At 52.0% G+C, this 11,792-nt stretch overlaps 1 protein-coding gene across 1 annotated transcript; it reads left to right on the top strand.

Moving 5' to 3' along the window:
- The first annotated feature begins 2,190 nt into the window (after positions 1–2,190).
- LOC123090024 (UTP--glucose-1-phosphate uridylyltransferase-like) lies at positions 2,191–2,885 on the top strand. The gene is made up of 4 exons (XM_044511514.1): positions 2,191–2,305; positions 2,418–2,465; positions 2,575–2,666; positions 2,791–2,885. Exons 1-4 carry the CDS (start codon positions 2,229–2,231, stop codon positions 2,883–2,885), a joined length of 312 nt encoding a protein of 103 aa, XP_044367449.1. The 5' UTR covers positions 2,191–2,228.
- The last annotated feature ends 8,907 nt before the right edge of the window (positions 2,886–11,792 follow it).

The following is an 11,792-nucleotide window of genomic DNA, read 5'->3' as shown; positions in this document are numbered from 1 at the left end:
TCTCGCATAGCATGTCATGTATTGCATCATATTGCTTGTGCATTGCTCCTTGTTTGACTGTGGTTCCATTGCTTGTGTTCTTGCTTTGGGTAGAGCCGGGAGACGAGTACGTGTACGAGGAACCTGTTGAGAACGCCTACGAGGATCAAGCCTTCGACAACTCTGAGAACCTTGCAGGCAAGATGACCATACCTTCGATATCACTTCTATCTTTGCTTGCTAGATGCTCGCTCTTTTGCTATGCCTATGTTGTGGTACCTACCACTTACTATATCATGCCACCCATATTGCCATGTCAAACCTCTAACCATCCATGTCCTAGCAAACCGTTGATTGGCTATGTTACCGCTTTGCTCAGCCCCTCTTATAGCGTTGCTAGTTGCAGGTGAAGATGAAGTTTGTTCCTTGTTGGAACATGGATATTTTGGGATATCACAATATCTATTGTTTTAATTAATGCATCTATATACTTGGTAAAGGGTGGAAGACTTGGCCTTATGCCTGGTGTTTTGTTCCACTCTTGCCGCCCTAGTTTCCGTCATACCGGTGTTATGTTCCTTGATTTTGCGTTCCTTACGCGGTTGGGTGATTTATGGGACCCCCGTGACAGTTCGCTTTGAATAAAACTCCTCCAGCAAGGCCCAACCTTGGTTTTACCATTTGCCACCTACACCCCTTTTTCCCTTGGGTTTTCGCGGGCCCGAGGGTCATTTTTTTTTTAGCCCCCCCCCCCCCCCCAGGCCAGTGCTAGTGGTTTAATCTTGGAATTTTCAAAATGCGGTCAAAACGACGGGAATGACCGTTCCTAGCTAGTGGTTTGATCTTGGAATTTTTTTGGTGTTTCTATGATTAAATAGATACTTATGTACCTAGAAATGATTTTTGAAAAAAATAAAGAGCAAACTATGAGGCAGCTACAGTTCAAATTTGACCCGTTTCCAGCTGAATCGACGACAATTTGTCTTTTTCATCAGAGGTGGATCAAAACTTTTTTCACCCAACCATTTTGTCAATTGTGCATTATATATGGCCTAGTATTTTAGAAAAATGATCTGGTCCAATTTTGCAACAATTATTTGGTAGTTCCTTCACACAAAAAACCTCCTTTCGGGCACTCGAAAAATGGAAAATGGTTTTTTCGTCCAACGAAAATGAAAACTTCCTTAGGCAACATTGTTTGCTATTCCAATATGCACCCTTGTGCACAATATGAGATCATTTGAACAAAATATGCCATGAATGTTGCCATAAGATTGATCATTTGGCTTGAAAGCCATTGATCTTCACACTTGATAGCTCGTTTTTGAGAACACTTTTTTAAAATAATTGCCGTATTACAAGTTTGTTATTTTTCCTGGAAACTTGTCCACATATAATGACACAATGCGAAGGTTTTCCAATTTTTTGATTTTTTTTGAATTTTTTATGCCCGTTTCAAAATGCGGTCAAAACGACGGGAATGCCCGTAGATTCTTCTCAAAAAAAGAATTTTGTCATTCCGAAAATAGAAATTAATTTTTTCCTAAAAACTCATTTCTCATAACACTTTTTATAGATATTTGTCTTATTCCAATTCCAAGTTTTCCTAAAAAGTAGGTCAGATTTGCTGACACAATAAGAATGTTTTTTTTTAAATTTTTCATATCATAAAACTGTTTATATGATTCAACACCTTATTTTGACCAATTTAGATGGTCATAACGTTTACTGGGTTCTGATTCGTCCATAGGCATGTCACGCGGATCGCGCCTCCAATGCCGTCGGATGGCCCCAGATCCGACGGCAGCCCTCGTCCCCCTCACACTCTCATCCCTCTCACCCCCCTCGTCCAAACTCCAAACCCTAGCGCCCCACCCGTGCCTCCTTGCCCCCGCACGCCGCCCCTCGTTGCACCCTTACTCCCTTGTCCCCATCTCCACCGCCGCCACCGCACCCCTCCCGATCCAACCTGCGCGGCAACCTACCTCGCCGCCCCCACCCACCGCCCCTACCTCGCCGCCCCCACCCACTCCGCTCCGGGATCCATCCGCCCAGTCATCTTCCTCCTTCTCCTCTCTGTCTCTCGATCCACTCCTCCCTCTGGATCTCGACGCGCCGCCGCCCCCACCCCACTGCTCCCTGTGGATCTCGATGCGCCGCCGCCCCCAACCCCACTCCCTCCCTTTGGATCTCCCGTCCTGCCCTCTTCCCCCGAAGCAGCAGCGTCGCTCCTCTCCGCCCGAATCGCGATGGCCGCCGCCGCCGTCGCCCCCGACTCCAAGATCGACAACCTCCGCGACGCCGTCGCCAAGCTCGGCGAGATCAGGTGCCCCGCCCGACCCATCCCCCTTCCCTCCCCCGGATCTAGCGGCTAGTAGGCACCCACTTCGCTCCCGCTCACCTGTTTTTTCTGCTCTGTTTTGTCGGTGACGACGCAGCGAGAACGAGAAGGCCGGGTTCATCAGCCTCGTCTCGCGCTACCTCAGGTAATAATGCGAATCTCCCTCCCGATTCCTCCTTGCGTATGCTCGCTCGCTCGCGCGTGGGTGGGTGGTTTCTGACGGCGGTGCTGTGCTCTCTGTGTCTGTTCTGCAGCGGCGAGGCGGAGCAGATCGAGTGGAGCAAGATCCAGACCCCCACCGATGAGGTGGTGGTGCCCTACGACACCCTCGCGCCCCCTCCCGAAGGTACCATCTCATCTCAGATGCTTTTTCCTGTGGTCGATTCGGATTCGATTCGAATGTTCAGTCACTGTTTGTGTCTGTCTGTGGGTGTGGACGCTGAACGCTGGATCGTGTGTGTGTGCTGCAGATCTCGACGCCATGAAGGCGCTGCTCGACAAGCTCGTGGTGCTCAAGCTCAATGGAGGCCTCGGCACCACCATGGGCTGCACCGGCCTCAAGTGAGCACCCCACCCCACCCATCCTCTTCACTGCTCCAGAACAATTGATTCACCTTGCATATGTGTGGAACGTGCTACTTTCAGTTAGATTCGTCCCGACACTGTAGTCTCGCAGCTTGCATATGTGTGGATGGAGCTTGCATATTCTGGTTTCTTCGTGCGATCCAGCTTGATAACCCACTCCTAGAGATTTGAATCACTTGTGGCTGCCAACTTAACTCTGTTTCAACACTTTATATTTTCAGACGAGGACCAAGAAGAAGCTGAAACCTAGGGACCCATGAAGCACTGCACTGGCCAGCAAGAGAAAGGGATACCCAAGTGAAACGCACCAGCTGAATTTACCCTGCCGTCTCCTTATACTAGCTTCTTGATTGATACCATAGTATCTTATTGTTACCAGTAGTACCTTTTAAGTTCCTGCTGCTGCTGGGTTTAAACACCCTAAATGCATACTCTAGCTGAATAGTACTATGGATTCCTGTTGCATCATGGGTTCTGTTGATGAGCCCCTAAATACTCTTGATGGTGCTTAAGGGATGCTAGTTACAAATTCCTGCTGTTATCATCACATGGGTTCAGTTCTGTTGGAATAGATGAATGGGTGCTTGTTTACATGGCAGGCAGCTTGGTTCAGTAGTTTCAGTAGTTTTATAACAGCAGTAGTAGCACAAATTTAATTGCATGCTTATGATCCTGTTAACACATGCTGATGCTCATTTTACTCATGCACATGCTCATGATCTTCTTAGTTAAGACTGTAACTACTCCATTTGATTGCATGATCTCTATTTGATCTAATGGTAGCTTTATGTTCACTCTTCTACAACAAACCTTTTTAGCTCTTTCTCATGATCCTTGTGGGCATCTATTTTAGTCCATGGAGCTGCTGCTCTAGCAAATGTTGCTCTGCTTGACATCTCACAGTCCACCAGATCAGCTATGACATCTCATAGTCCATAGTTTATAATCAGGTTTCTGTTTGACAGCTTCACAGTCAACAGTTACATGATAATTCTATAATGCTGAAGCTATATTCCTATCTGCTCAACAGTTACATGATAATTCTATAATGCTGAAGCTATATTCCTGTCTGCTCAACAGTTACATGATAATTTCGTAATGCTGAAGCTATATTTGCTGCGTGTGTCTTAATTTTTTTATTCTGTAATGATGATATGAAATGTCACGCAGGTCATTATTGGTGATGTTGCTGTGGTTGTCGGAGGTGTTGCTGATGCATCTGGCGGAGCTGTAGTCCGAGAAGTTCAAGGATGAGATCGTCCTTGATGGCAACGACATCAAGCTCGTCTCCCGCTCAGCCGCCCTCATCAACTAGGTGAATCAAGCAGGACCCAGAATCTGTCTTTGTTCATGTGCATATTGAGCTCCCTGAATAATTTGGTTGATGTGATGCAATTGATATGGTATCATGCTTGCTTATGCTCTTTGCGGAAACTAGTATGCTAGATGTGCTTAGAAATCATTGCAATGTCTTCAGATGTTGGATGTCGAGTGTTCTTTCTTTGCGGAAACTAGTATGCTAGATGCTAGTGTTCATATTGTGCTCGATACACTACTTCTTTTCCTGTGTAGTTTTCTTACTTGTTTTCCTTTATGCGTTCACTCTTTTTCAGGAGCTCCAAGCCTAATTTTTATCCTTTATGTTCACTCTTTTACAGGAACTCCAGTCCTAATTTTTCTGAGTGTGAAGCCGTGAAGCCAAGTGCGAAGCAGTGAAGCCGTTCTTTTGGCTCTGTAGTAGACTGTAAAGTGTAATATTGTAACGGATTGTAAAAGGCTATGTAGTGTTATTTGATGAACTATGTTTGTTCTGTCCTGTTTGAAATAGCAGTTATGTATGTTGAGAAGATATGGAAACTTCACCAGTGGGACCCACTTATGAATATAATCTGAGCAATTTTGAAATTTCTGACATGTGGGACTCATGTATGGCATTATGACTTGTGGGACCCTTCTGACTAGTGGGACCAGCTCCAAAATATAATTATTGAAAATAGAAAATCAATTGATTGTAAGAAGGCCAAGGCCCAAAAACAAAGAAGCTGAAATACTAGGCTTGGCCCAAGTAGCCCACAAGAATTGACAGAAAAATAATAATATAAAAGGCTGAATTGTTGGGCTCGGCCCATGTAGAAAATCGAATTGGACTGGGCTGAATCTTGTGCCACATCAGCTTGCCACGCTGGATGCCTACGTGGCCTGGGGGAGGTTGCTAGTGACCAAAACGCCACAGTAGGAATATTTTGGTTGTAAACGTTTTTGACCATTCCAGAAGAAAGGTCGCTATAGTCAGTTTACGATGGCCAGCTTTTGACCTTCTGTTTTTGGTCACAAAAAGGTCATAAATGGAAATTTGTGACCTTTCAGTGACCAATAGTGGTGGTCATAAGTTGACATATTTCTTGTAGTGAGTAGGGAGGTGAGATGCATGGGTGAATTTACCGTTCTACGTCGGCAGATCCCGGCCCCGCGCATACCTCAACTGCCGTTAGCCTTTCGGAACTAAGGGGTGAGGGGCTACGTGACCAGTTAGGCTCCTGAGTCGCGATGCTCAGGAGTCCCCCTTGACATTCAAACGACCTTCGTACCTTGGCTCCGCTCGGGGAGAGGCGTGCGACGAACCAGGCCCGAGGGGCCTGGCTGGATGGCGTGCGCCTGGGCGTGACCTGGGCGCAGCCCCCGTGCCCAGCCCCATCGCGCGGCACTCCCGAGGGGAGGCGTTACGATGAGGCCGGGCATTGAGCTCTGGGTTCCCTGAGGTTGGTGCAGCCGGGGCCACCCTCAGTTGTTTATCACCAGCGCGGAGCATAGCGCTTCCGTATGTCTACGGGCATAGCCGCTCCTCGGCAGTGTCGTCAGCCAGCGTGGAGCATGGTGCTTCCACTGGTGCGTGGGAGGGGGCTCCCCTCCGGGAGGAGCCCCCGAGGCGTGTACAGCCCCGCCCTGACACGTGGCTGGCACGGTAGGGCCTGGCGAGGTGTATCTGGGCACCCGTGAGCTAGCGCGGGATTCACGGGGCCCTACCTCAAGGTGGGTTGTGCCTGGCTCTGGGCCTTTACTTGTGATGTGTTCCTGCAGATTTGGTTAGATGTTGGTGCTCTACGTCCTCGGGTCCCGGCCCTTGAGCGGGGCTCAGCCGTCGCTGGTATGCCAGGTCGTGATGCCGTGGACAAGGCCAGAGGGTGAGGGCTGGAGAGCCAGTAAGAGCCCATGAGTCGCGATGCTCAGGTACCCCCCCCCCCTTTAACGTGCAAGCAGCCAACATGAAGAAAGAAGAGTGCCATAGGCAAGCATCAAACAACAATCACGATGGGTCAAACGCACGACCCGAATAAACGCGAGAGGGATGATGCCACCGGGTCTGGCCCGGGTAGCTTGGGGATAATGCAGCCCGAGGGGCGCCCCCGATAAAGTAAGCTGAAAACATGAACTAAAGGGGATACACGCCGCAGGGACGGACCCACGCGGCCTGGGAATGATGCAGCCCTGGGGGGCACTCCCAGTTGAAAATGAAACTCGAAGGATGTCACCTGATGATGCTGAAGACAGAGGGATGCTGAAGTAGCGGACGACGTGTGCTGCGGGAGACGATCTTCACGAGCCCCCAGGCCTAGGGGCCTCGGGAGGCTCCGGAGGCGCTGGCGGCTCCTCGCGGACCATCTCCACCTCCGCCAGGACTGCGGAATGCCTGACCGCCTAAGCCTCCAAGATGCTCCTCATGAGGCGCTGACGCACAACAGCCGCGTTCAGCAGGCCGTAAGGCATGCGAACATAGCTGTGGGGTGGGCCTTCATAGCGCCCCACGCGTGAGGGCCAGAGGCGCTCCTAAGAGGCGGCTCGGTTGAGTCCTGGTATGTCGATGCAGACGCGCAGCCCACCATCCTCACCTGGATGGGGAGCTATGGCGGGCAAGCGGCGGCTACCACTCATGACTCTTGACTCCTGCAGCTCCTGAATGATCTCGCTGATGAATTCCTGAGGGTTTGGCCCTCCTTGCCTTGCTTCCTCCTGAGGGAAACGTGCGTTGAAGCACGCCTCCAAGTGGTGCCCGAGCGCCTCCCTTGTAATCTTAGCAAAGTCGATGGCCCTCCAGAAGAGAGCCCCCGAGCCCTGCTCGAGGAGGGCGCCGAGCGTGCCTTCCTATGCGACAGAAGGAGGTGCCCCCTGAACGGGCGCGGACCCTGAGGGGCCTGCCTCCCAAGGGGTCGGACTAGGCGATGTCTTCTTATTCTTAGGAGCAGCCTCGGGAGGCCTCCCGTTCTTGTGATCTGGGTCTTCAATTGATGCGGCTTGGAAAGCGCGTTCCAGAGAACACACAGCGTCTCTCTCTTCACAAGGCACCATGATGACTCCACCGCTCCCTGGCATCTTGAGGACATTGTAGCCGTGATGGGTCACGGCCATGAACTTGGCCAGGGCTGGGTACCCGAGGATGGCATTGTACGGCAGGCAGATGTGAGCGACGTCGAAGTCAATGAGCTCGGTGCGGTAGTTGTCGCGCTTCCTGAAGGTAACAGGAAGGCGGACCTGCCCTATCGGAACTGTGGAACCATCAGTGACTCCTGAGAAAGGCTTGGTTGGCTGCAGCTAATTGTATGGCACTTGAAGATTGTTTAACGTTTCAGCGGATAGGACATTGAGCCCTGCTCCGTCATCGATGAGGGTCCTGGTGACTTGCACATTGCTGATGATTGGGGAACAAAGCATCAGGAGGACTCCTGCTGTGGCCGCGCACTTGAGCTGATCCGCTGAGCCGAACGTGATAGTGCACGCTGACCACCTGAGAGGGCGTGTGGCCTCAAGCTTGGGGAGGACTGCATTCACCTCGCGAGCAAACTGCTTGAAGATGCGCTGAGAGGTCGGGGCTTGTGCGCCGCCCAAGATGCAAGCGATTGCGCGCGGCTCCTGGAAGCCTCCAGCCCCCTCGTCCTGGAGATGGTCTTCGTTCCTCCTTGGCTGTGGTGGCAGAGGAGGGAGGCCCGCATTGCCTTGTGGGCGATCCTCGCGAGGATGATCCCTCCAACCCCCCTCGCGAGGTGGGTCCCTCCAACCTCCCTCGCGAGGCTGGTCCTGCCAGCGGTCCTCGCAAGGTCGGTGACGCCACCCTTGGCGAGGGCCACGGTCTTCCCATCGTCCTCCACCTCTTCCTCCTCCTCGGTCATAGCCCCTGTCACTGCGCTCGGGGCGCCGGCCGTCACGCACGTCTCGCACGGCCCTGAGCTCTTGGCATTCGTTGGTGTTGTGGGTATGGAGGTCGTGGTACACGCAGTACCGGCTGCCCTTGGATGACTCAGGCTGATCCCTGCCTCGCTTGGTGTCTGGCTCTGCTGCAAGCACGGCAGCCCCTTGCGCTTCACGTCCTTTGTCTTGGGCTTCTTCTCTTCTGGGTCAGCAGCTGGCAGCTCGAGGAGGGACAGGCGCCCTTCCTCAGCCCTGGTGCACTTGGTCGCCAGATTGAACAGCTCCAGGGAGGTGCATAAGTCTTCATGGATCGCGAGCTCCTCCTTCATCTTGACGTCACGCACGCCGTCGGAGAAGGCTGAGATGATGGCCTCCTCGAACACCTTGGGGATCTTAAGGCGAGCGTTGTTGAAGCGCTGGATGAACTTCTGCAGGGTCTCTCCTGGCTGCTGCTTGATGCGGCGCAAGTCGCTCATGGCCGGGGGCCGGTCGCGGGTGCCTTGGAAGTTGGCGATGAATCGGGTGCGCATCTCGTCCCAGGAGGATATCGTGCCAGGAGCCAGGTTCAGGAGCCAGGTGCCGGCGCCGTCCTTGAGCACCATGGGAAACCAGTTCACCATGACCTTCTCTTCCCCGTTGGCGGCTTCAATGCCCAGCTCATAGAGCTGGAGGAACTCAGCAGGGTCAGCCGTGCCATCGTAGCACGGGGGCAGGTCTGGCTTGAACTTGCCCAGCCAGGCCACGCCGCGCAGCTCGGCGAAGAAGGCACGGCAGCCTGCAGTGGCCGCGGGATCCCTTTGGTGACGGAGAGCTTGATCTTGCGGGTCTCTGTGCGCTGCGGCCAGGTGCAGCGCGGGGTCTTGATGCACCGGGGTAGGTGCGCGTTCGTGCCGCGCCGGCGCGGGGAGCACACGGGCGGCTTCTTGGGGACGTGGGATCTCTTGGCAGCTCTTCTCTTGTTGTGCTGGCGCCGGACGGAGTGGGTTCCGCCCAGGGGCCATGCGCCTTGGAGCCAAGGCGCCTTCTTGAGGGGGAGGTGGCTGAGGCGCCCCCGGAGCTTCATCGCCCGCGCAGGGTGGGGCGCGGTGCAACGAGAGGGACGGTGCAGGGGAGCCCCCAGCGGTGCTGACAAGCTCGGTGATGCGGGCGAGCCACTCATCGTAGAGGTCGTCGACGGGACGGTAGTGCAGGAGCTCCTCGCCAGGAGCAGCACGGCGTGCGCATCCGTAGGAGCGCGACGGGCATGGGACGAGGACCTGGCCGGAGTCAGCGACGGGGTGGTGGCGCAGCCTTGTCTCCGCACTGATGGATGTATGGACGACACCTGCTGCTCGTTCCCCGCCGGGCCGGTGGCGGCGTTAACGGCAGGCGACAGGGAACGACGGGGGCGCCTACCGGCGGGGGCCCTCTAGGCGACACGAGTGGCGAGAGCGGCCCGGCGCTCGGCGCGGGCGCGACGTGCGTGTGACATGGATCGGATGGACGGTGAAAACACGAGACGACGGAAGGCAGATTCCGGCACACCCCTACCTGGCGCGCCAAATGTCGGATTTCGGGTTCCGGCAGACCCTTGAGGTTCGAACACTGGGGTGTACATGGAGATCACACCCCCAGCCTACCCATGTCTCACCGCCTCGTAAGGATCTAAAACTACACGAAGAACAACACAAGGGACACGAGATTTATACTGGTTCAGGCCACCATTGTGGTGTAATACCCTACTCCAGTTTGTGGTGTGGTGGATTGCCTCTGGGGCTGATGAGGAACGGTACAAGGAAAGAACAGCCTCACGAGGGTATGTTCTTGGTTGAGGCGATGAACTGCTAGGAGAGTTCAGTCACCTCTCTCTCTCTCTCTCTCTATGTCTCAGATGTCGATCCGATCAGATCCAGATACCCTTCCCTGTGGGTGGCTAGTCCTATTTATAGGCGAAGGCCCCAGGCCTCTCCCCAAATATTGAGCGGGAAGGGTGCCAACAATTGGCCATTTTGAAGGGGAACATCTAGTACACTTATCCTGACTAAAGTTGGTCCTTGCCTGCCAAAGACCCTGACGATGATGCTGGCTTGGGCTCCACGATGACCTCCGTTCTGCCGTCCTGCTGGTCTTGGTCTTGTTGCACCGAAATGGTTGCCTTTGCTTGATACCCTCGCCTGCGCTTGCCCCCTTTGCACCAAAGGGGAAACAAGGACTCTGCGCAGGCCGGCGCCCGCCTGGCGCCCGCCTGGCCTTGGTCGTCATGGCTTGCTTCAAGAGCACCTCGTGAGGTACCCCGCCTTGATCTCTCCGCCTCCTCGCGAGCCAGCCTGACGAGGCCGTGTCTGAGGAAGCCTCCTGTCGTCCGCCCCGCGAGGCTTGGCCCCTCGCGAGGGTCTTGAGCATGTGCTGATGAAGGTGGGCCGTACTGGACCACTCCTTGAGCCAGGCCGCAGGCCGCAGGCAGGCAAGTCTGAGTACCCCCATTCCCAGAACGTCGACAGTAGCCCCCGGGCCCAAGGCGCGCTTGGACTTGGCTTAGCAGAGAAGCGAAGAGGCAAGTGCGAAGCGCCGCGGGCCCCAATAGCCTGCCTACTGGCCCAGGTTGGACAGTTAGCTGACACATGGCATATTTGTCGTTGCTGGTAGACGGCAAAGCTGTATAGCCCCTGTTTTTCTGTTTTTCTTAAATTCATTCAATGGCATAGAATTTCACACACACACACACACACACACACACACACACATATATATATATATATATATATATATATATATGAAAATACTTTCGACAAGCATATCAACACATATACATACCAAATCATATCCTTGCCATATGTATATGATCATCCAACACATATACATAGCAAATGGTTTCATCCAACACATATACATAGCCAACATATCCAACAACAAGCATACAGTGGTTTCATCCATACATACATATATAGGTAGCAAGTTTGACATTGTTCATCCTACAAAATCAAAACAAGAAGGAAGCATAAAGAGGAGAGCAGACTCCATCAACGCAAGCTTCGTCATCTAAAGCAAATCTGCAAATTGGGAAAGAAGCAAGTTAGAAGAAGAAGAAGAAGACTAGCTAGAAGAAGAAGAAGAAGAAGAAGAAGATTTTTCTTCTCTTTATTTTTCTCCTCTCCTCTTTTTTATCTTCTTCTTCTTCTAACTAAGGTAGGTAAAATGCCATTTTATTGCTAAGCTAGGTAAAAATGCTAAGTGTAGGTCATTTTAGATCTAAGCTAGGTAAATAGGTCATTTTGGAGCTTACTAAGGTTATTATGTCATTTTCATGGAAAGTAAGGTAAGTCTATATCATTTTGGAGGTAACAAAGATTATCATGATATTTTTGACCTAAGTATGCTAAGTATGTCATAAATGAACTGAAGAAGCTAAGTATAGCTCATTTTTTGTCTAACTTAGGTAATTATGCAATTTAGGAGGAAAGTAAGCTAAGTATGCATTTGTTAAGCAAAACACTAGAGAAAACTTACCCCCCATCACAACAAATGTGATGAAGATCACAACTAAGGTAACAATTGATCCAACGGCATAATGATACCAAGCCTCAATATCAGTGGCATATTCTCTAATCTTCTTAATCTTCAAGCGCATTGCATCCATCTTCAAGCGCATTGCATTCATATTCATCTTTTGATCATCGACAACATCGGCAACATACAACTCCAATTTCATCTTCTCTTCTTCAATTCT

Source organism: Triticum aestivum, chromosome 4B, assembly GCF_018294505.1.
Source record: "Triticum aestivum cultivar Chinese Spring chromosome 4B, IWGSC CS RefSeq v2.1, whole genome shotgun sequence".
NCBI lineage: Eukaryota > Viridiplantae > Streptophyta > Magnoliopsida > Poales > Poaceae > Triticum > Triticum aestivum.
The sequence above is the reverse complement of the archived record's forward strand: the minus strand, read 5'-3'. Positions and strand labels throughout refer to the sequence as shown.

Excerpts from the sequence above, each read along its gene's own strand:
- LOC123090024 (XM_044511514.1), top strand. The coding sequence starts at position 2,229 with ATGGCCGCCGCCGCCGTCGCCCCCGACTCCAAGATCGACAACCTCCGC. Across the intron at positions 2,466-2,574 it reads CTCGTCTCGCGCTACCTCAG|CGGCGAGGCGGAGCAGATCG; the intron begins GTAATAATGCGA and ends TCTGTTCTGCAG. Across the intron at positions 2,667-2,790 it reads CCTCGCGCCCCCTCCCGAAG|ATCTCGACGCCATGAAGGCG; the intron begins GTACCATCTCAT and ends TGTGTGCTGCAG.